Source organism: Amia ocellicauda, chromosome 5 (genome assembly GCF_036373705.1).
Source record: "Amia ocellicauda isolate fAmiCal2 chromosome 5, fAmiCal2.hap1, whole genome shotgun sequence".
In the NCBI taxonomy this organism is placed as follows: Eukaryota; Metazoa; Chordata; class Actinopteri; order Amiiformes; family Amiidae; genus Amia; species Amia ocellicauda.
In genome coordinates this window covers 28003152-28027600 of record NC_089854.1, presented here as the reverse complement: position 1 = coordinate 28027600, position 24449 = coordinate 28003152, and the positions used below count along the sequence as shown (strand labels likewise).

Sequence of the window (24449 nt, the reverse complement as noted above, 5' to 3'; positions counted from 1 at the left end):
AAAATATAAAGTTTAAGAGCGCTACAGGGAATTTGTATGGGCGCACACGCTTTTGTAGTTTGAAGTGTCTTTGTACCGCGATGCATTATGGGTACACGAAACCGTTGTTTGTTAACCCTAAAGTAAAGGTAAGTACTGCACCTTTATATTGACTTGCGTGTGTCATCGTCACAAACGAAAAAATAGTTACTTCTTGTGTTGGCATGAATTGTACCCTTGCGTTGTGTGTTTGCATTAATTGTTCTGTGATTATGCTGGACAAATGATAACTTGCAGACTACCGTTACAACTTTTGATATAAACACTGGGGCAGGGCAACCATAGGAAACATATCGTGTTTCTCAGCGATGGCCAGGGTATAATTTGTTTCTACCTTGATATATAAAGCCAAGTAAACCTGGTCATTACAGATCTTAATCTCTAAAAATCATCTGCTTAGTCCTTGTTGATCCATAACAACAAGTGCCATTGCCTGAAATGACATACCGGCACACCAATAGATAGATCAGGTCATGTGCTGCCTTTTAAATGAAACGATATACAGTGAAGTTAGAAAGGCAGCATCCACTACGTTTCAATGTGGGGTAACATAAATCAGTTATATTGTTTCTAAAGCGACAAGAGCAAAAAATAAACAAACACATGATCGTCTTTGGTAGCTTGAATTGTTACTTTGCAAATGTCGAAATAAGGCATAGACAACAACTGATTTGAAACTAGTAATGTACATTATACAGTGTCAGTAGTAGTAGGCTAGGTTTAAATATTGCTACAGACAGATATCTTGATTTGTTTTTTTCAGGTTATGCTGACTACACGTGTACTGTAAATACTTGTGTTTCTTTGTTTTGTTACTCACTGCACTGTTCGAGCCAAGCATTTAGGTTTTGCCTCCACACTGACGAGTAGCTAATTGGGAAACATAATGATTTACACTCTTAATAGTCGTTGTTTTCGCAGACAACTATTTTATTTCACGCATCTTAGAAACATATGGTATTTCATAAATTAAGGGAATTGGCATCTTTAGTGCACATTATTTGACATATGGAAGCACTTTTCATTTCTATTTCTCGCAGCCTTAGCATTTGGGAAAGGCTACAGTTAATCTCATATTATTTTGACCATTTAATGGGTATTACATGACACAAAGTAATTGTTTTGGATTAAAAAAAAATGCATTCTATTTCAGGACTTCATTTTAAGGGTAGTATGTGTGAAGTATGAAACTCTGCATTATCATGCAGAAGTAGAGAGTAAGATGTCAGGGTTATCTCTGGACACCTAGTGGCTCAAATTACTATTAATACACTATCCACAATGTCCACAAATGGAGATTGCAAGAAAGTGTTGTTAACATGAATGGAACTTTATTTGTGTTGGATTAAAACCAATAGTATTTGAACACAATAGGTAGTTTCCTACAAGTTGCCTTTAGATGATTTAGAAGCAGTAGTTGAGGTTGGCGAAAGTAATTGAGGGGTGAGATTTAGAAGGTATATTTACTGTATACAAGCATTGTTATTCAAGCTTGTTTGTAAAACATTGGTTTAAGTACAGCATTTCTGAACATTTAACAAAATTGTTGAATGATCAGGTTACTAGAAAATGTGTGAAATAAATGTAGTTCTTTACATGTAAACCAAATTATTGTTTTCTCATTAGGGTTCATATGAATATCCTATGTTTGCTTAAAATATAAAATATAATCTTCGTTCATCAGCTATTTTATTAGTCCAAAATATTTTGTTTTGTTAAAAGTGTATTTTTCGGATATAATTTCAATATCCAGACTTAAATTAATTTAACAGCTACAGAGCCATTTATGGTTTAACATAAAATTTAGGACTTGCTTAAGTTCATATTTAATTTTCATATGTCTGCCACTTGCTGTCGGCTCTAAACGTTCTTCACTAGAGATCATATGATATATAGCTGGTAATTCATACGAAAGCGGAAAATTACTAATTGATAAGTTCCACTGGACTCTTGCATGATAAGTTCAATCCTTTTATCCTGTACTTCACTCATTTATTATGTGCATGTCATGGTTCCTTTTTGAGAGACTAAAAAGCATGGATTAATTTAATAGCCTATATTCGTTTAGTTAAATGCTTTAAAATAGCTTTGTATATAAAAACTCTTTCCGCCAAAACTATATTTAGTTAGTAATCTATATTAATGTTAGTAATGGGAGTACCAAAATCCTTAAGTAACTGTGTCGACTAGTGACCTTCATGTCTTCTGAAGGTTTTTTGGGATTACTGAACTGCGGTTTAATTTGTTCTTTCTTCTCTCTTTTGTTTTGTTTTAAATTGAATTGATTATTTCTGACATATTTGTGAAGGGAACAACAAACTATGATAATAGGAAAGCAAAACATAATAGTTTGATGTTCTTTTGTGGTGTTCCTATTTCCTTTTTGTTACAAAAGAAGAGTCAGTGTAAGAATTGTGTTCACATGTTTTTGGTAATGAAATCTGACCAGAAATCAAATTGCTGATGGTGACTGCAAAGTGAATTGCACTGACATAGTGTTTTGCACCTTGCAACTGTTGGATGATAAATAGATTAACTGAGTTTTCTGTATAAGTATGCAGTAGTGTAAGTGGATTCCTATCTAAAGTTACTTACACTATTTAAGAAGATTGACTTGTTGCTTGCATTAGAAGTAATACCACTAATCACACTGAGTTTTCTGCAGGTCCAATATGTTGGTTTGAATTCTGAAAACAAAACTCATCAATAGTACTCTTTACATTGATCTCTGTTGCTAGTTCTGTTAGGTTTGTGATTCCAAAAAATGCTTTACTATGGGAAATAAATCCTACAATATTCTATTTTGCTTGACAGCCAGACAAACCTAAATAAATGTGTAGCCCTAGATTACTTTGAAAATCTGCAGTGCATTTAAGGGTCTTAATTCTAATTATGTAAATCCAGTAAATCTCACCTTATTTGAAGCCAAACTGACATTAGTTGTGGAGAATAGTAATTGATGCATCGCTGATACAATCAAATTTGCCTTCTTCCTATTGCTGAGATAAACAAGCACAGCTTAGAATTCAACAGTAACCTTACAAACTGGGTAAGGATTGCTGGATTTATTACAATACGTTTTATATCAAGAGCTTAAAAAATAATATTTTCTGGAGAATATTTCCAATGCTGCACTTTGTTAATCCTGAATAAAAAAAGAAGAATCAAACAGAACATGTAAATAAGATATAGAGGGTTCCATAAAGGTAAGAAAAGAAATAGGCTTACTTATTAGTTTGTCTATTTAGCATACATGATTTGTGCTCTTTTTTTTAATAGTTTTTTTTATTGCTCTTATCTTTTTATTATCAACCCCCAAATTTAATTGTTAATCAGATAATTTTAATTTAAACCATATTTAAGACAAAACACTGCATTAGACTACATTTTTTAGGTTTGTTTTAGTTTTTTTTTACCTGTTCACAGAAGAAGAAGAAAAAGTGTTAGAAAATGAGCACAGATTGAGGATATTACAGAAATATGTTCTACAGCCAGAGAAAGAGATGCAGGCTAGTAAAGCAATGAATCTGATGCTGTTGGAGGGAAGGAGTCTGTCCTTATAATGGGGGCAAAGCCAGATGGACATTTAATGTTTTCTTTTTTTTTTCCCTACTCTCTCTTAATCCTCCCTTTAAACAATGCACCGAAATCAAATCATAGTGTCAGTTTGATGTCGGACGTTGAGACGTCGAGGTGTTGCAGAGAGCAAGACAGACAGGGAACCTTTAGCTGGAGAGGTGTAGTGGACCATGTGACGGGAGGGTATCAGGAGAGATTAAATAGAAAGGTAGGGTAGTGTCTGTCACCGTCTAGGAGGATTTTATGTCTCTCAGATACAGAGACCGTCCTGGTTTGAACCGTTATTGCTACAACCTGGTGACTTCAGTGCCTTTTTAATACTTCAGTTCTTGCCTCTTGATTTGAAATGTCATTGCTGCCGCAGTCAGACGAGGCAGAGCCAGAGCACTTTGATGGGTTGTCTTTGCTGTACTGGTACGTTGGCTTCTTTAAACTCATTTTGTTTGAGAGTAAAATAAATAAATAATAATTGCCAGAATAAAAAGGCTGTTGCTTTTCATTAAGAGTGTTACACTTATCGGAGCATGACATACTATGCTTTTTGCCTTTGCCTGGATTTGTTGTTCTGTTAAGCATGGCTGTGTCAGGAATGAAGCTGAAAGGAGAATGCCGTGACTTTAGAGAGTGATTTGATTGTGTCACAGTGGATAAAATGTACTCTTCTGATGTGAGAATTTCCTATGTTCCCATTGTTAAAAATATTTTTTTCATTTGACATGTTTTTTGTGAATGGAATAAAATATATGTAAGTGTAAATATTTGATAGTGTTCATTGGCACTTTTTCATAGCATTAGACAAAGATATTACAACAACTACCGAGATAGCACCTGTTTGCCTCTTGGGAAAGGTGTTAAGTATGCTCTGGGTTGAGTTAGCAGTGAGATTCTTCATAAACAAATCTTAAATCCTTGCTTACCAGCATGATGTCATCCGGAATCAGGGTTGGTGGGAAGTTTGCAGACATTTACAATCGTATCACTAATAGACATAGAGCAGCTGGCCTCCCAGCGTGTGGCTGTTTGCGTTCTCTCTGTTTCCAGTCAGGCTGTGTGGAAAGTAAGGCAGATTATATGGTATTAAGTGATCAGTTTAATGCCCTATTTCTTGCGCAGCTTCGCTTGTAACTACGCCGATTCATTATACGTTTAAGATAATTTGCTAGTATTTCTTTAACGTTTTCGGTCTATAAGCTGAAAGAAGTCTAATAAAACATTTTTAATGTGTTTATTTAATTAAAAAAATAATAATGATGTTATGTGGAACAGGAAGGAAGACTTAACAAATGTCATGATAGGAAACTATACTCAATTCTGTTTCAGCATGGGTAGTTTATATCACCCCTGTTATTTGCTTATGTTTCCTCCCCATAAGCATACATTGCTCCCACCAGAAGTGTGCAATTTTGGCCTGTGTCTCTCATATAATTGAACTAAATGAACCTAAGATCATACACACCATTGTTTTTGTGTTTCATAAACAAGGCATGCCCTAGATTTTAAAGACCACCTGGGTATTGCAGTCCTCAGACTGTCATCCTTTATGTCCATCATACACTAGTTGCAATCCTGCCCAAGGGAAGTGGGGCACAAAGTTGGTTCCAAGAGGGAAAAGACGACCATGTTGCCAACACGGCTGCTCACAGTGATCTGAACATTGAAACAACCTTGACGGTTTTGTTATATGGTAACAGTATTGATACCCAAATCTGCAAAAGATAGCTAAATAGTTCAAGCTGGAGGGAATTCTCTGGAGTACCACTCTTTCCACTTTTAATCTGTTAATGGTTATATTTTCAATTTATTTGAATGTTAGCTATTCAGTGAAGCTTTGGACAAATAACAAAAAGTTATCCCATATAATATTGAAAATGATATTTGCATATCTCATTCCAGAAACTCCTACATTAAGTACCAAATACAACTGGTAGATAATAGGGCTGTTGACAAGAAAATAATTCCCGGCAGGTTATAACCAATCCTTTTCTTGACAATTTGTAGAATGGTGATTTGTTTGGTTTAATTGTGTTGGGTTGTGTAAGTTTTATCCACTTGCAATCCAGGAGTCAATTTTCAGACAACCTACCCTTTAAAGCAATCAAATTCTGCACTGGAGAGATTCACTTGGGTCACTTTTTATAGGTTTCCTTTAGGTCGCGTTTAAGTATGTAGATTAATTAATTAAGCATTGTGGAATAGGCTTAAGCCAAATTACATAAGTAGTCTTAATCAGGGGTGGTGTATGGGCTGTCCCAAACATCTATGCCTGCTAAGTTTCAATTGGTTTTGCACTGCACAGTGGTTCCTTGGCAAGCACCCTATAGTTTTATCTCCTTTTCTTTTTAATCCAGCTCGCAAGCTTCCGAATATTCCAAAGAGATACATAGTTACAGTATTATGCAGATATTGCAATGACACGTTTTAATACAGGTCTCTGTATACAGTGTCACACATTGTCAAAGTACCTAATTTACTATATATACTATATACCATAATGCAATATACTGTAATTCCAGGTGCTTACTTGACAAAAGCAAGTCAATTTGATTGTATTTTCCTGTTAATATATCCAAACCTGTTCTAACTGTGGTGTGGTGCTGTATGTTCTTTTAATGTGACCAGATTTGAGGCCTGTGCGATTTAGAAATGCTTTTCAAATTATTCATCGCTCTAAAGTGTTTTAGAATTACATTCTCAATAACTCGGCTATGGGGCTGTTGTTTGTGATTAAAAGGATTGAACACTCAAAGGCTGTTAATAGCACTGATGTTGATATGCCAGAGGCAAAGGAGGACTGGGTTAATACTGTTATAATGTGCAAGTGATGTGCAAAAAGACTGCTTTCCTGTCCTGCTGTCATATGGATGGCTTAAATTAATCACTTTGCTTTTGTCCATCACTATAAACTACAAAAATCATGTAAAAATTTGTAGGCGGACTTCATTCCTCTTACTTGTGTGATGACAGATATACTGCCAATGCCATTTACAGTGTGATACTGGGAAGTATGTAACTTAAGTAGTCAAATGTCAAATTAAATAAAAACCCACATAGTTTCACTGTGTTAATATATACAGTTAATATATACAGTTAACACCCTCCAGGAGGTAGGCGTATCTGTATCAAAGTCAACAATCAAGAAAAGACTTCACCAGAGTAAATACAGAGGGTTTACCACAAGATGTAAACAGGAAACAGGAAGACCAGATTCGAGTTTGCCAAAAAACATATAAAGAACCCTGTGCAGTTCTGGAACAACATCTTATGGACAGATGATACAAAGATCAACTTGTACCAGAATGATGGGAAGAGAAGAGAAGGAACTGCTCATGATCCGACACATACCACCTCATCTGTGATGCATGTTATGGCATGGGCATGTATTGCTGCCAAGTTCCCTTGTATTTATTGATGATGTGACTGCTGACAAAAGCAGCAGGATGAATTCTGAAGTGTTTAGGGCTATATTATCTGCTCAGATTCAGCCAAATGTTTCAAAACTCATTGGACGGCGCTTCACAGTGCAGATGGACAATGACCCGAAGCATACTGCCAAAGCAACCCAAGATTTGTTTAAGGCGAAGAAGTGGAATGTTCTGCAATGGCCAAGTCAATCACCAGCATTTCACTTGCTGAAGGCAAAACTGAAGGCAAAACGCCCCAAGAACAAGCAGGAACTAAAGACAGCTAAGGATCTGCAACCAAGTATTGAAACTCACAATTTAATTTGTCCAAATACTTTGAACCCCTAAAATTGGGGGGACCACATGTAAACATGGGTGTAATTCCTACACCATTCATCCAATTTGGATGTAACTACCCTCAAATATGAAAGTCTACACTTAAATCTTGATGGTTTCCTTTGAAATCCATTGTGGTGGCATACAGAGCCACAATGATGACAATTGTGTCACTTTCCAAATATTTATGGACCTAACTATTTTATCTGTGGTTTATTTATTTTTCTAAATTCTATTGGTCGATAGAGAGGGGTTATTTCAAGGGGGTTGGGTTCATATTATTTTCTCTGTTCCCTGAATATGGTGTTATGTGAAGAGAGCTTTGGTACTGAGTTAGGTAATCCTGCAGCAAAAAACAGTTATGTATGTATTTGTGAATATGTACAAAAAATAGGGTTTTCCCTTTGGGAGGTACTGTTTAATTGAACTCTGCAAAACTCTTTAAGAGTTTACTTTGTTACTTTGCTTTGTTAAAATGATAGATTCCAAAGTAAAATATGTATTTCATGACTCCATGACCATATAAGGATGACCTCCATCAGGAATTACTTTGCAATTGTTGAATAGAATTGCCTGTTATGTACAGAATTTGAAGCATTGCAGCAACTCAAATTGTATTTTCAAGGTTTTTTTAAAAATAAGGCACATTTGCCCTTGATTTCAATGGCAGTTATGTACCCATACAATGTCTCTGGAATGCAGACATTTCTGTAGGGTTTATTTGGCAGTCATTATTTAACATTATTTTTCTTTTAACTTTTAATTAATGTTTTTAACAAAATTTGGGCTTGGCTGTCTACTGCAGAACATTCTGCATAAACAAATTGGTGACAATTTATATAATAAAGTATGAAATATTTTCTCTTTGTGCTTGTCACCTACCACAGGGCATGGGAACAGGGGGACAGGGGGACCCTTTGCAGTGTGTGGTAGAGGTGGTCAGAAAAGCATAGGTCGAATCCCCAGGACCGGGCAAACAAGGGCAAGGCAAAGGCGTGGTCAGGAAGTCAAACAAGAGGTTGAGGATTCAAGGATATAACTAGGCACTGGGAGACTGCTCGGAAGTGTAGTGAACATTGACAAAACTTTGCAAAGACAGAGTGAGTGAGGGGTTTATATGTGGAGCAAGGAACCAAGTTTGGAAGTGCAGGGCAAATGTGAGCAGAGGGTGATTTGAACAAGTGCACATGGTGTTCAGGAATGTCGATTTGATTGATTGATTGAAGGGAGCTGGGAGAAGTGACTGGTAAGGAAGGGTGATGGCGACATCTAGTGGGGAACTGTGGATGTGTTGTGAACCGTTACAGTACACCCATCCCCTGGGATTGGCAGCCGAACCAGACCGGACACAGCGGGGACGGCCCCAGCGGGGACGGCCATGGGGCCGAGGAGCAGGTGCAGAGGGATGGGTAGAATGAAAGTCTGCGAGGAGAGACAGGTCAAGCACATCGGAGGCAGGAACCCAGGAGTGCTCCTCTGGACCGTAGCCCTCCCAGTCCACCAGGTATTGTTGGCGCCCCCGGAGGTGACGGGAACGGAGCAGTGAGCACACCGTGTAAGCAGGACCGTCATCCAAATCCAGAGGCGGAGGAGCAGCAGGAGACAAGACAGGCTGAGAAGGAGATGGTGAGGGATCCGTCACCACAGGTTTCAACAGGGAGACATGGAAAGTGAGGGTGATCCAGTAGTGAGGGGGCAACTGCAGACGGTAGGCGTCTGGATTGACAGTCGGAGAATCAGGAAAGGATCAATGTATCGTGGACTGAGCTTTTTGGAAGGTAGCTTGCAAATAGCGAATGCGAATAGCGAATAGCATGTTGTGGCCTGTTGTGCGCAGCTTGCCAAACTGCAGCACTCTGACAAAACCAGTCATCCAACGCTGGGACGTTTGTGGATTCCTCATTCCAGGGCAACAGGGCAGGCTGGTATCCGAGGGTGCTCTTGAAGGGGGTGAGGCCGGAGGAAGAGCTGGTGAGGTGTTCTGCGTATACTCGACCCAAGGCAGGAAGTGACTCCACTCGGTCTGGGACGTACATGCAGTAGGAGCGCAGAAACCTACTGATCTCCTAGTTCAGGCGCTCTGTCTGTCCATTAGACTAGGGGTGATAGCCAGACGTGAGCCTGGTATTCACGTTTAGTGCCTTGAAAAAGGCAGACCAGACACAGGAGGTGAACTGTGGACATCTGGTGCCAGATGCTCCACTGAATGGGAGCTAGAATGCAGGAGAGAGAAAGGATGGATTCTCCTGATAGAGGAGCAGGAGAGAAATCGAACTGGGGAGAGAGGAAGTCCGCCTTGAAAGTCCTTGGGGATCCCTTTAACAGAGAGGTTAGGGGAGAGGCAACAGGGCTGAAATTGCTAATAAACCGCCTATAAAAGTTGGCAAAGCCCAGGAAGCACTGCAGTTCCTTCACAGTGTGGGGCTGTGGCCAGCCGGTGACAGCGCTCACCTTTAGAATTTATAACCCCACGTGCTGGCGGTGGAACTCGCACTTCTCCGCCGTGACGTAGAGCCCATTGCGCAGCAGACACTGGAGAACCTGGTGCATCTGGGAGACATGCTCAGAGAGGGAGGAAGAGTAGATCAGGATGTCATAATGTATATAGATGACAAACCGATGCAGGAAGGATCTCAGTGCCTCATTCACAAACGCCTGGAAGAGAGAAGGGGCATTAGCGAGACCAAATGGCATGACGAGGTATTCGTAATGGCCGATGTGTGTGATGAATACAGTCTTCCATTCATCCCCCTCTTGAATCTGGATGAGGTTGTAGGCGCTGCGCAGATCCAGTTTCATGAAGCAACAGGCTCCTCTCAATTTGCTCCAGGGTGGCTGGCACTAATGGCAATGGGTACCGGTACTTCACAGTTACTTCATTGAGCCCCCTGTAGTCAATGCAGGGCCAAAGTCCACCACCCTTCTTGGACACAAAAAAAGAAGCTGGGGTGGCAGGTGACGTGGACGGATGGATGATTCCCAGGTCCAGAGCCTCCCTGATGTACTCCTCCATGGCCTGCGACTCTGGGAGGGAGAGGGTAAATGGGAGGAGGAGAGGTGCCCGAAAGGAGGTCAATGGCGCAGTTCCTGGGTCGGTGCGGTGGCAAACGGGGAGCCTTCTGAGATCTGAACACCACCGCCAGATCCAGGGGTATTCAGGGGGGATCTGTGTCGGAGCAGAGAGAAGGGGGCTCTCTACGAGTGTCATGCATAGAGCCCCCACGGCAAGCTGAGAATGATGTCTGCTCCAGGAGAGTCAGTGACAAGGAAAGGCAGTTTTTCAGAAAGAAGCAGACCGATGGACATGGTGATGGGACTCGTCTTTTGGGACAACGGACCAGAACCAATGGGCTGGTTGTTGACAGCACAGACGTAGAGAGGGAGCACACATGGAGACAGAGTGATGTGGCATTTAATGACTGTTGCCATGTTTATAAAATTCCCAGCAGTACTGGAGTCCAGTAGCACATAAACACATTGTTGCCGAGCTGGATCTGAGCCCAAACATGGCACTGAGCTGGAGGGACGGGTGGGTACAGTGTCGCACTCTCAGGGTCGTTCTCCAGCATCTCTCCCTTCTGCTGGGTGATGAAAGACATCCAGGAAGTATTTAATGAAGGCACTCAGGAACCTTGCCATCTCACCCTGTTGCTCCCAGACAGCAGAAGCCCATCTGGCTTTCCCAGTCAGGAGGGTGATGATGAAGGAGGTCTTAGCCTCCTCAGTGGAGAATGATATGGGCAGGTGGGCAAAGTACAACTTGCACTGCAGTACAAAGCCCTTGCAGTTGTTGGCGGAGCCGTCATATTTCCCCAGAACACCCAGCCGGACCGGCTAGACAGGAGCTTCAGGGGCAACAGCAGGAGCTGGAGCAGCAGGAGCCAGAGCACCCTTCACTGAGGAAGCAGGCGGTTGCTCAGGTAGGTGCATGAGAAGCTTGTCCAGGGCAATCTCAATTCTCCGGAGCGTCTGCTTATGCTCCCCGAGCGTGGCCCTCTGGGCGGCGAGGGTGGTGAGCACCACTGGGTCCATTACTGGCGAAGTTTTCTGTCACGTATCACAGGGCACGGGAACAGGGGGACTCAGCTGCAGTGCGTGGTAGAGGCAGTCAGACAGGCGTGGGATGAATACCGGTGGGCGTGGGCGTGGGCAATCAAGGGAAGATCAAAGTCATGGTCGGTGATTCAAGGATCTAACTAGGCTCAGGATTGTAGTGAAGACTGAGACTGAGTGAGGAGTTAATATGTGGAGCAGAGGGAAGCAAGGAACCAAGTTTGGAGATGCAGGGCAAATGGGAGCAGAGGGTGATTGAACAAGTGCACATGGTGTTCAGGAATGTTGATTTGATTGATTGAATGAAGGGATTTGGGAGAAGTGACCAATTAGGAAGGGTGATGGCGACATCTAGTGGTGAACTGGGGATGTGTTGTGAACTGTTACAGTGCTGGACATCTATTTTCAAGTGTGTCTTATGATCTTAAATATGATTCAAATCATTTGCCATTTTCTTTTGGCCATTTTTTAATGCCAAAGCCCACATCGTTTATGATGTATAAGTTCGGATTGGTTTGAAATCTGTGCAGTGTTGAAAATGACCATCAGTCCAGTAATGACTGAATAGTTTAAAAGTACTGTGCTGGAAAATCCCACTCTGATGATTCATGATTTGCTTTGATTCTGGTTAGGAAGATTGTAAAGTTTATTTAAGTAGTAAATCAGTCATTCTTCTTAAACATATACAATAAATATGTCAAATAACCTATTATATGTCTAGTTTGTGGGGTCTGGCGATATTAATTGTATTTTGTTTTCTCTTGTATTTTTTTTTCTGGAGCTAATTTAAAATTAAAACAGAAAATTAATTTAGTGCAGCACTGATAAAAAGCACATTGTTATGAAAACAGTAGCCTACACTTAAAAATACCAGCATTAATAATCTCATCGAGGTAATCCAATTACAGATCCACTTAACTAATGGTTCAAAAACGAGATGGGAACTTTAAACTCTGGCGAGTTCTTTCATAATGTAAAACCGTTTTAAAACTGAGCAATTTTGTAACATAAAATGTACTTTTATTGCAATGTAGTGGTTCAATTGGTTTGTTGGGGTCTTAAAGGTTTCTTCACATTTAGAATTAAATTGAACTGCGTTACCTCGTGGCAAAGCCGCTGTAGATGTGTGCTTCCTGTAACCTATGTCCTAGTTCAGATTAGAGCTTTTGTCTCCTATTTCTTACTGTCTGTTAGGAGGATTAAATATAACACAGATCAGACACCTATCCAGACTAGCAGGATTTACTGAAACACGGCTTTTTGATAAATTATTCTCCTACTTTTATGATGATAAAATAGCATGAATAACACACAGAATAACCCAGTTTCTTATGTGGATGTGTGCGCTTTGGATACTCAGATATGCCCGAATTCACAGTGAAAAGACAAAAGCACTTTCCTCAACACAATTATACAGGACGGTGTTGCCATCTAAGTTGCTATATTATACATCTGCTGCATAATTAAATACTACTACAACTACTTTGATTACTAGTAGTAATATTATTTTTATGTAATGTGAACATTACATTTGAAGTAAAATATAGAATCATCAAAATGAACAATAAACATATAGGCTAGTATTCATGACATGTTAGATGCTTTTGTGTTATGTGATTCAAATTCAGAACGTATGTTGTCTTAAATTCTTGACTGACCTTCACAAGGGACACTTGGTTTGTGAATGCCTTACATGAGAGATGACAATTGCTGTGTCACAAATTCAAAAAAATTATTTTGTATCAAGGATATTACCTTTTTGACTGTGGTGATTTCCAGAATGGGTGACAGTAATAGTTATTTTTTAACACACTCAGCCTTAGACAGTATCACTCCTGTGTTTTTGGCTCAGTCATGAAGGGTTAGACAGCTTTTACCGAACTAGGGTGTTATGAATATTCCTGTCCTGGCACTCAGATTGCAGCCTTCTATCACTGTTTGAGGTTTAACAACTGTGAGTCAGATTTTCGCATCACAGTGCTTGATTTAGAAAATCCCACTTTTTTTTCACTTTGCTTCAGCATCGCATTGAGTTAAGAATGAGATTTAGTTGTTTTGTTTTTTTCTCTTCCACAACAATCCGGTGTTCAAGTGCACCATGGGATTTTCATTCATGTTGAATGGGGAGAGTTTTAGTGCTTCGTAACAAGAATTTGTTTGTCACTTTCCTTTTGCTCCTTCTCCCTTCAGTATGGCAAAGAACTGTCTTTATTTGAAAGGAAGAGTAATGGGAAATAACTATTCGTGCTGCAGCTTTTTTTGACAGAACTAATGCTTGCTGATTGTTTTACAGCTGTAACACGCAGTTTGGCTGCTGGAGATAAGTTTAATAAGAAACGTATAATCTATGAAGCCCGAAGACCTGGCAGTGACAGTAATTTAGTCCTAATTAAGACAGTAATTGCTTTAGTAGATGCTTCAATATTTCAGGCTGAATGAGAAGCCAGAAGACCCTGTGGCTCTCCAGGAGCAGGGATGCAGATCCCTTCAGAAGCCATTAAATAAAAGAAGAATAACCTTGAATATCATTATTGTACTGGTATTGAAAGTGTGCTGTTAAAAATGCAGAAGTAATTGTGTGCTTTTGCTTTAGGATGATAATGGGTCCACATGGAATTAACCGAGCAGTGCAGCGCGTGGTGCTCTCCGACTGTAAACAAGGATTAGGTATGCTTTCCTGCATTTATGTTCAACTGTGCATAATGTTCTTTTTTTGGGTTTCTAATGGCACTTCTCACACAGGGGTTAAAGTCATTGGAGGCTATAAAGACCTGACAGGGGAAGAATATGGCATTTTTATTAAAAGGATTTTACCAGGAGGGGTGGCTGCACAGGATGGTATGTATTGCCCCTCACATAATATATTTATTTCCCCCCCACCCCCACCTGCCCTTCCCAGGTTTATTTATTTTTTAATACTCTCTTTGATATATGTATTTGATCAATAACAATAACAAAGTAGTTTCTGTAATGTTCTGAAAATGTAAAAAAAAAAAAAAAGTGTTTTCGTTTCAATGATCACTCCCTTCACCACACGCCCGATTCATGACAAACTAATTTCCATGTTTGTTTTGCAGGAAGATTAAAGCGAGGTGACCTTATTTTAGAAGTCAATAATATGAGTCTTGGAGGCGTAACCAATGAAAGGTTGTTGTTGTTGTTCTTCTTCTTCTTCTTCTTCTTCTTCTTTTGCTTGTTGTTGTTGTTCTTCTTCTAACTACTACAATTTTGATCTTATCTTCTACTCTAATATTATTCACTGATTTTGTTCTGTCATAAGGCTTTGCTCTATGTTTCTGTATGTAGTGCATTGAATGTTAGCATGTGAAGAAAGATGCTTTGGATAAAGGTGTCTTATAAATTAATTTATACTACTGATACTAGTATTTAGTTAGCCTTTTTTGCTGGAAAATATACTTTTTTTTTTTTGTAAAGAATCAAGGCATTGGATAAATAACTCTCAGGGCTTATCATTCAAAGTTCAGCTGGTTTCTGTATCTTGTCTGTGTAGTGCAGACCAGGATTCTCCAGCTACTCTCAGGGGAAGTGTGCTACAGTATTAATATGGTAGTTTGTGTGCCCGTGCTGCTTTAACTCACTAAAGGCAATAATGGTGTCTTATGTCTCAACCTTCAGGGCGGTGGACATCCTGCGCATGGCCTCGGCCTCCAACCACATGTCTCTGTTGATAGCACGCGATGATGAAGCACGGTAAGGTTGCCCCGTTGTATTTACTTTTTAAAAATATTTTTTACAGTTTCTGGACTACATTCAAACATATGGAGTTAAAATTATAAAAGTGATTTGCTTTCCTGCTTAATTACAGTTTGAACTCTGAAATGGATCAATGTTTAATGACAATACCATCGTTTTGTGGGCGAGAAATAAATTGCTTTTTATTCCTGCTCACTTCACCATGACTACAGACGCTCAACAGCGACAGTTCCTTGTCAGACTTGATGATTTTTCCTCACATTGTCTGTCAGCTTTAGAACTGCTTACTGTCTGGACACCATTAATGAGTGCTATCCCAGAGTTACCTTCTAATCTTATTATGTTCTGATTAGTGATTGAGACCTTGATTTTATTTGATAGTGCTGGAAAATGGATAATAAAGACATGAATACAAGAGTTTGAACAAGTCGTGTGTCTAAAGCACTTGGCTCTGCCTGGCTCCTTTGCCTTTGCCGTTTCATAGTCATATATTCATTCAGCTCCTGTTTGACCTGCTGCTGTTGCAGTGTATTTTGGCCCACTGCTCCAAACCTACTGTCTTTACACTCACTGCATTGATGAAGAACTTCCTAGAAACTGAAAAGACAGAGAGGGCTGCAAATTATATATTTTGATTAACTGAAAAGCTTTTATAATTTAGTGTGTAATTTAGTTTACATTTCTTAGTGTCCCACAAAAAATGCAGGTCAGAGCAGAAGAGACAACAGTCCATAAAAGAGAGTTAGCAAAGCAGTTTAATCTCTTTGTTCTGTATCTGGCTTTAGAGAGGCTGAGATTCTGTCCTATTTACCTCTGTGAGTAGACTTTTAATACATTACGGTTATCCAGTGTTAATAATTACTGCCCAAAGCAGAGATTAACAGTTTTAAAGCTGTCACAGATCATACATTCCATAATTAACATTTATATGTGGTCACGTGTAATAATGTCAGTCAGGAGCTATTAGAACTATTGGAGTTCCATTCGTTTTATATATATATATATATATATATATATATATATATATATATATATATATATATATATAATATGGTCATTTGTATTAGCATGAGAACATTTTCATTATTCATGAGACCTTTTCCTGTTTAACTCTGAAGGGCTCTCCTGCAAAATACTGAAAGCTGTGGAATTACAGTACTTATCAGTTTGAATGCTGACACTGAACTTCTATATTTAATGCAGAAGTCAAATGCACAAACCTCAAGCTGACCAACCTAAACTGAAATGACACTCCACATCCCCCTGTGCATTTCAAGAGGGAAAAGTAGCTGGCTTACTTTTGCAGCAGATGCTGTAGCAGGGAATAAATATTGACATTTTTAGGACACAGGTCCATTAACAACCTCCCTCTATAAGGGAGTACTAAACTTCCCCCTTAAACTGTGTGAAATGCATTTCTCTTCAGGCTGGCATCTGAGGGAAAAGAAGACACCCTTCTAGAATGTATTGGAGAACGCTCAAGACCAAAACATTCACTGTCAATGGCTTTTGTTAATTCAATGCTTTTAGAACTCTAAATGCATACATGAATGTATTAATGAATAAAGACAGAATGATAACTTCAAAGATCGTCATGCAGCACTAAATTGATTTACTAATACCTTTTCAGCTTAATAAGAATCTTTGTCATGCATTTTAAAAACCCAATTTCCTTCCACAGCAGTTCAGAAAAAAGGGTTTCATGTTTTGTTTTGGTCTGTACACAGTTTAGATGTCTTTGCCTTAAGCTAATTGGGTTTTCAAGAATTAACATAGAAGTTTAATTTAATGTGAATGCCTGTATTACTTGTCACCAATACAGATTTATTTTTATTATTATTGCACTGAGCATGTGCAGAACAATAACAGTATTCTATACTCAAAAGGGTAGGGAGAAGTGCAAGTATCCAAAACAAAATATTTCATTTCAATTTTGTTTTTGAACAACCTAACTCGTTTTTGCTTTGTGAGCCAGGGTTTTAAATCCGTGTCCAGCAGATATAATGTGTATTTTGAGTAAGTATCCAGCAGAGGGGGACAAAAGATAGTGTTGATATCTCAAAGTAACAGTGCAAAAAATTGCAAAGGAGCACTTTATTTTAGTATCTGAAGATGGACCTGGTGATTCACAAATTTTAAAATTGCCACCAAAATTTAAGTTAACTGTGTCTGCAAATTAGAAACCATAGTACATAATAATTTGTGCCCTCACAAATTAAAATGGTGTGTTTGAGTTTAAAAACCAAACACAAATTAATGTTTTTTTATATTTCATGTATTTTCCATTCAGATGAATCTTGCTTATTTTTTTACATGGATTTACTGAAATATAGGTTTACTGCAAACCATAAGACTTGAAAAAGTTGGTAAGATATTGATTGATCATATATTCTTACAATGTTACAATCTAATTTTCCCATCTATCTGTAGTGTTTTACTGTCTTATCTGTAGTGTACATGTGTTGTTCTCAAAATGTGCACACATGTGCATGCTGTTGATAAGGTGCACAGTGGATTCACAGAGAATACCTTTTTTCCTCTACTACAGGAGAGAATTCCTCGACCTATTGGAGAAGTATGGCTCCATCAGTAACACCGGCTCAGAGAGCAGCTCCCCCACACCTTCAGCCCTAGGTGAGCATGATACACAACATGTATTTCATGTGAGACAGAACATCAACTCACAGTGACTCTGACTGGAAAAAGTGTTTATTTTAACTAAACCTGTATCAGAGACTATGGGCCAGATTAAATCAAAACTTTGACCAACCCGCTAATAGCAAACTACAAACCTGTACATCATAGCGGTTACATTTATGATTAGAAGAAAGTGGCATCTAACTAAAAATGCAGCCGCAACGGAGTACAGTTCTGTAGATTTCTATTAGCGGGTGGGTCAAAGTTTTGATTTAATCCGGCCCTGTAAGAAATCTAATTACAATATTGATAAGTGTGTGTGGAATGCTATCTATTGTGTTTCATTTTGTTTGAACTATTACAGAGATTACTTTCATAAATACAGCTCTGGAAAAAATTGAGACCACTGCATTTTTTTCTTAAATCAGCATCTCTACCTGTATGGCAGCCATTCCAATCCATTCATATTTTTATTAGGAATTTGGGAGAAATGTTGTCAATAGTTTATAGAATAAAACAAAAATGTTAATTTTACCCAAACACATACCTATAAATAGTAAAACCAGAGAAACTGATAATTTTGCAGTGGTCTCTTAATTTTTTCCAGAGCTGTATATTAATTGCAAATGCAACTTTAAGATAAGAAGGGAAGCTGTCAGTATTATTATTATATCTTTATCCATGGTAAGAAATGTGTTTTCAGGAAAAAATATTTGATCCCCTGCTGATTTTGACAGAATAACAACAAAAAAATCCAGAAAAACGCATTTCAAAATAGTTATAAATTGATTTGCATGTTAATGAGGGAAATAAATATTTGATCCCCTATCAATCAGGAAGATTTCTGGCTCCCAGGTGTCTTTTATACAGGTAACGAGCTGAGATTAGGAGCACTCTCTTAAAGGGAGTGCTCCTAATCTCAGCTCCTTACCTGTATAAAAGACACCTGTCCACAGAAGCAATCAATCAATCAGATTCCAAACTCTCCACCATGGCCAAGACCAAAGAGCTGTCCAAGGATGTCAGGGACAAGATTGTAGACCTACACAAGGCTGGAATGGGCTACAAGACCATCGCCAAGCAGCTTGGTGAGAAGGTGACAACAGTTGGTGCGATTATTCGCAAATGGAAGAAACACAAAATAACTGTCTCCCTCGGTCTGGGGCTCCATGGAAGATCTCACCTCGTGGAGTTTCAATGATCATGAGAATGGTGAGGAATCAGCCCAGAACTACACAGGAGGATCTTGTTAATGATCTCAAGGCAGCTGGGACCATAGACACCAAGAAAACAATTGGTAACACACTACACCATGAAGGACTGAAATCCTGCAGCGCCCGCAAGGTCCCCCTGCTCAAGAAAGCACATGTACAGGCCCGTCTGAAGTTTGCCAATGAACATCTGAATGATTCAGAGGAGAATTGGGTGAAAGTGTTGTGGTCAGATGAGACCAAAATCAAGCTCTTTGGCATCAACTCAACGCGCCGTGTTTGGAGGAGGAGGAATGACCCCAAGAACACCATCCCCACCGTCAAACATGGAGGTGGAAACATTATGCTTTGGGGTTGTTTTTCTGCTAAGGGGACAGGACAACTGCACCGTGTCAAAGGGACGATGGATGGGGCCATGTACCGTCAAATCTTGGGTGAGAACCTCCTTCCCTCAGCCAGGGCATTGAAAATGGGTCGTGGATGGGTATTCCAGCATGACAATGACCCAAAACACACAGCCAAGGCAACAAAGGAATGGCTCAAGAAGAAGCACATTAAGGTCCTGGAGTGGCCTAGCCAGTCTCCAGACCTTAATCCCATAGAAAATCTGTGGAGGGAGCTGAAGGTTCGAGTTGCCAAACGTCAGATGAGATGTGTCCAAACCTGGTGGCCAACTACAAGAAACGTCTGACCTCTGTGATTGCCATCAAGGGTTTTGCCACCAAGTACTAAGTCGAAGGGGTCAAATACTTATTTCCCTCATTAACATGCAAATCAATTTATAACTTTTTTGAAATGCGTTTTTCTGGATTTTTTTGTTGTTATTCTGTCTCTCACTGTTAAAATACACCTACCATTAAAATTATAGACTGATCATTTCTTTGTCAGTGGGCAAACGTACAAAATCAGCAGGGGATCAAATACTTTTTTCCCTCACTGTAACTCTCACTATTATTTTAGGTAAACAGTGTACCTTTAAAGGTTTATATGACGTACAACTGTTTTTTGATTTTTAGGAAAACTGGCAGATAACGCATCGTCCTCATCGTCTTCGAGGTCAACCAGTCCCCTGCTTCTCAGTCCAAAGGATGTCACAAGCTATTCTGGCAGCTATACTGTCCCAGCAGTACCACAGCTAATTAAGTAAGTTTCTGAACAATAACAACAACCAAAACCTTGTTTGTGTTTGTTCACTTCATGTTTCTTCTACCAGAATTCCAGACATTTCAAAATGAAGTATTGCACATTATATTGTATCATCAGATCTGTTTTCCTTTGTCTATACCTGCATTTATATGAAAATATTCCTCTTTATGTATCTAATTTCCCTTAAATATTTGCCCACACAGATATGAAATAATGAAATTGTACCCCTTGACTTCAGGATTCAGAAGAATAGAAAGTAGGGCTATACAGACCTTTAAAAAAAATGCTAGCTGCTGCCTTCAAAGCATGTGTTTTAATATTTGGTGTTCTTAACTTAAGTCCTTTATTACGCTGCTCTTAAGAGCACTTGTGGGATGACATTCTGTTGATATATTGTGTTTTACAGTCAGGCAATTTGAAATCCTCCTTACCGTAGTAACAGGGGTAGCTCTCCGGGCACATCAACATTTAAGAGAAGGGCACACAGATATTAATCTTTGAGGCTGTTTGTATTGATACATGCTATACACATTTATGGTCTTTGGAATTTATGAATAGCACCCACACCGGAAGAGGAACAAAGATGAGCTCAGGCTTAGTAAGAAAATCAGCAGACCCCATCCCGCTGTTTTTAATCAAGCTGCAGATATCCTCGTCTCCAAATGACCTTTAATTCTGCTTTCTTTTCACTCAGTGACAGTGCAATTCAGTTGATATGTGTTGCCAAGGGAACAGGCTTAGGCCTGAACATCATGGGAGGAGCAAACCGCGCCGAGGGGCCTATGGTTTATATTCAGGAAATCGTACCAGGGGGAGACTGCCAGAAGGTGACTATTTCACTCCACTTCTGTCTTTGCCAAGCAGCATATTTAACTTCTCGGTTTCTGTTTTTCAGAGCAGGTTACTATATCCATAATTAGTTTGTTGTTTTTAATCTACAAGAGGTCGTGAAAAACAAAGAACTGTACAGATACATTTGCTGTTTTGCCTAACCTTTACAGGTAGGGTCCTGGTTCTAATGCTATTGATTCCTGCTTAACTGGTTTTGTTGCATCCTTGGTCAATAACAGTGTAAATGTTATACGAACTGGTCATTTTCTCTTCTCATCCTCACACAAACTATTTAAGCTTTGTTACTGCAAGAAAAAAAGCTAACAATGTGGAAAGCTACGCTACTGGAGGTTAGAGGTTGTTGGGTATGGGACACTTGTTGCTTGTTGTACCCATGCCTTAACACTAACTTAGTACTGGATAAATACTGAATCCTAATTGTCTTCTTGTGGGCCACAACAGTATGTTTTTATGTATCATGTCATATTCAATGTATTCCATTCTCCATGTTGAATAGCTATAGAATAACCAAAGGGACGATGGGTAATTTTCCACGAAATTTGAAGTATATTTTGAGATCCCACTCAGAATCAGTGATTACCAGATCAGTGCCCAAGATTTCGAGACACACAGATAGTTTTAATCTCCAGTGGTTCAACAAGCAGCAAAATATGTCACAAGAATTAGTAGACTTTAGGTTAACTTCCAATGCCCGTTTACAGAGTGAATAGAACATGGAAGTGTGAATTTTGTTTATTTTTACCAACATACACATACAGCAACTGTCAAGCAGAAAGCAACCCACAACAGGAAAGCCTGCAAAAAATACAGCACTTGTTTTAGGCTCCTTAACATGGCAAATAATTTACAGTGAGCCACAATATAGAAATGTTAAAACAATTATTAATGAACCATTGTTAAAATCACAAATTCATGCCCCTCTCTGTCAGTGTTTGAATTGCTTTTAAAGGAGAATGGTTTCTAAGGATCAGTAACAAACAGTATATACATGGAGCTTGATAGCACTCTACTCTGCACTGTCAGAGTCACACAGAGATGGGCCTTAAAGTGGGCTTTATTAGTGTCCTTTAGGAAACTGCTGATTGTTGCACTCAGTTGCTGCTGTATTTCCTACCTAGAGACAGTATGCTAAAATTAACCGAGTAATGCACTGCAAAGCTGGAAGTACCCGTCAGCAGCAAAGAGAGGGATGCTGATTTTTTGCCACCAGATCTGGAGTAATCTTTTAAGGCTAGAATCCAGATTTACCTATCTGATCTGTGTAAATTCCTATTTTTTTGCTGACTGCTGTGAAAGAAGCAATTGTGATTATTTTAGGACTAATCTGAAAGCAGATGCACAGACTATTGACCTGTCTGAGGATTATGTTTTTCATGCTGTTGCACTGCAACCACAATACGGAAATAGACACACACACGCATCTGAAAAACACAAAAAAATGAAATGAATAAATCGTGTTTATATTTCTATCCAGTGGTTCTGCAAATCAAAATGGGCAAATGACAGTGGTTTATAAATGAAGTTACAATATTCATATATTACAAAGCTGCTACATAAAACAGTATGATGTGTATACTTTTCTATTGCAGGACAAACACAGTGACAGATTTGTCGTTCTCTGGTTTTGAAACTTTTTTAAATGGAAGATCTCCTTTTCTGTTCTTATTCCGGCACTTAATTTTTCAGTGAATGAATCTGCTTCAAACAAGCTTTTCCTTTTAATTTCAACTTTGTTTATAAGGTGGTTTTCAAGGGAAGATAAACATTATCATTGACCACTTTGGTATTCTTTTTATCATTTCATTTTATGCTTTAGGATGGACGGCTTAAAGCAAGAGACCAGCTAGTATCTGTAAATAAAGAGTCCTTAATTGGAGTTACATATGAAGAAGCAAAAAGCATATTAACGCGTACGAAACTACGGTATGTTGGTTTATTTTCTGATTATGTTTTGGTATTTTATTCCACTGAAAGCACAGTAATGGCCACGGTTACAGAGCATCTTTTTATTTTTCTCTAAAGAACAGAGACCAACATTGATTGGTGCACACTATCAGTCATCGCTGGTATAGTTAATTGTATTTAAAACCTGATTATGAGTAAACCTTTTCAGTACATTTTCCATCCAATACCCAACTCTGCCCCTGAGGTAATCCCTTCACTGAGCATATGGAATTGGGAAGCACGCAAAGTAAACCAGTTAACTTCATCGTGTGTGCCCTTTAGATATACATTTAATTGAGACAAAGATAAAGGTGTTATTACCTGAGATTCTCAGCTACTATAAAACTCACCTTACATTACTATTTGAATAACATTTACATAGAGGTCCAGTTATCGACAGTGTGCCTTGAACTGCCATATAGGTAGTGCCTGAGGGAGGGGTTGGGAGAGGTTTGTCATAGTGAGCCCATTGAAAAGAAGCCTACTTTGCCTCTAGCCTGGATTTTATGTTCATAAAGGAACATTCTGAAGAGCAGGAAATTAAAACATTCCATGCAGAGAACAGAATAACAGGGCCTGTTCCTTTTACTGTACAGTTGCCTGCATCAGGGTTTGAATGGAAACTGGCAAATGTACTGCCATATATTATGTGCCCCATTGCAAAGCCGCACACCTTATTCACTGCTTTCACACTAAAAAGACATGCACCATCAAGAGTGGGTTAAAGAATTCTGAAAATGTTAAACTTGCATACTGGCTTGGAAATGCAATACAATCCTTTTTTTTAATAAAGAAAAAATCTGATTAATTAGTCTGTGAGAATCTTAAGGTAGAAAACAAACTAATGATGACCAACCTCTAGTCTTAAATTAAATCATCACTTTGAATCCAAGTCTATCACCAGAAGAGAGACCACATGGACACTTATAATTTGGGATGGTCATTAAATTCAATCCTGTTCCATCAGAAGGTGTTAAAGTAAGCATTTGGTTTAGTGTAGTCAAATACCTCAGCAGTTGAGCAAAGGCACTTTTTTTTTGGTTGGAAATGTTCCTCAACTGGAGAAGGAAAACAGAAAAGTTTAGCCCCCTACTCTAGAAGTAGCACTAAACAAATGCTCCAAGAAAAAGTGCTCTTTTTCAGTGCATCTGTCACACTGATTCAGATGTGCTAAATGCTTGTTTACCAGACTTGGTTCCTTCAGTATTGGTGAATTTTGTTTAAACCCAGAGCCCACAGGCCCACGCTCCTACACAGCAGACTTTACTGAGATGTTGTTAGGGGAACCATCTGGTGTATACAGAAGGGAACATGCTTGGTCTTTTGAGACCTGTTTAATGTTATTACATTGCATTTGCCAATTGTTTCAGGAGAAATTGTTCAATATTAGGGTCATTTCTTCATAATGTTTTTAGCCTTTACTTAAAAAAATATATATAAATACTTATTTTTTCTCTGTCTATGAATTTCAAGATTTACAGAAATACATAATTGTGTGTCTGCAATTAGTTTTTCACAGGTATAGTGTTTTGACTAA

At 38.9% G+C, this 24449-nt stretch overlaps 1 protein-coding gene across 5 annotated transcripts in view; it reads left to right on the top strand.

Moving 5' to 3' along the window:
* The first annotated feature begins 47 nt into the window (after positions 1–47).
* stxbp4 (syntaxin binding protein 4) overlaps positions 48–24449 on the top strand; it is a 98489-nt gene continuing 74087 nt past the window's right edge. For all 5 annotated transcript variants that reach the window (XR_010816816.1, XM_066704663.1, XM_066704660.1 and 2 more), the window contains exons 1-9: positions 48–128; positions 14002–14075; positions 14151–14246; positions 14486–14555; positions 15045–15119; positions 17671–17756; positions 19987–20113; positions 20811–20943; positions 22785–22891. Coding sequence is in view for 4 of the 5 variants with exons in the window: in XM_066704663.1 (XP_066560760.1) it covers positions 14003–14075; positions 14151–14246; positions 14486–14555; positions 15045–15119; positions 17671–17756; positions 19987–20113; positions 20811–20943; positions 22785–22891 (767 nt within the window). In the remaining variant the exon portion in view is untranslated. The remainder of the gene's footprint in view (positions 129–14001; positions 14076–14150; positions 14247–14485; positions 14556–15044; positions 15120–17670; positions 17757–19986; positions 20114–20810; positions 20944–22784; positions 22892–24449) is intronic.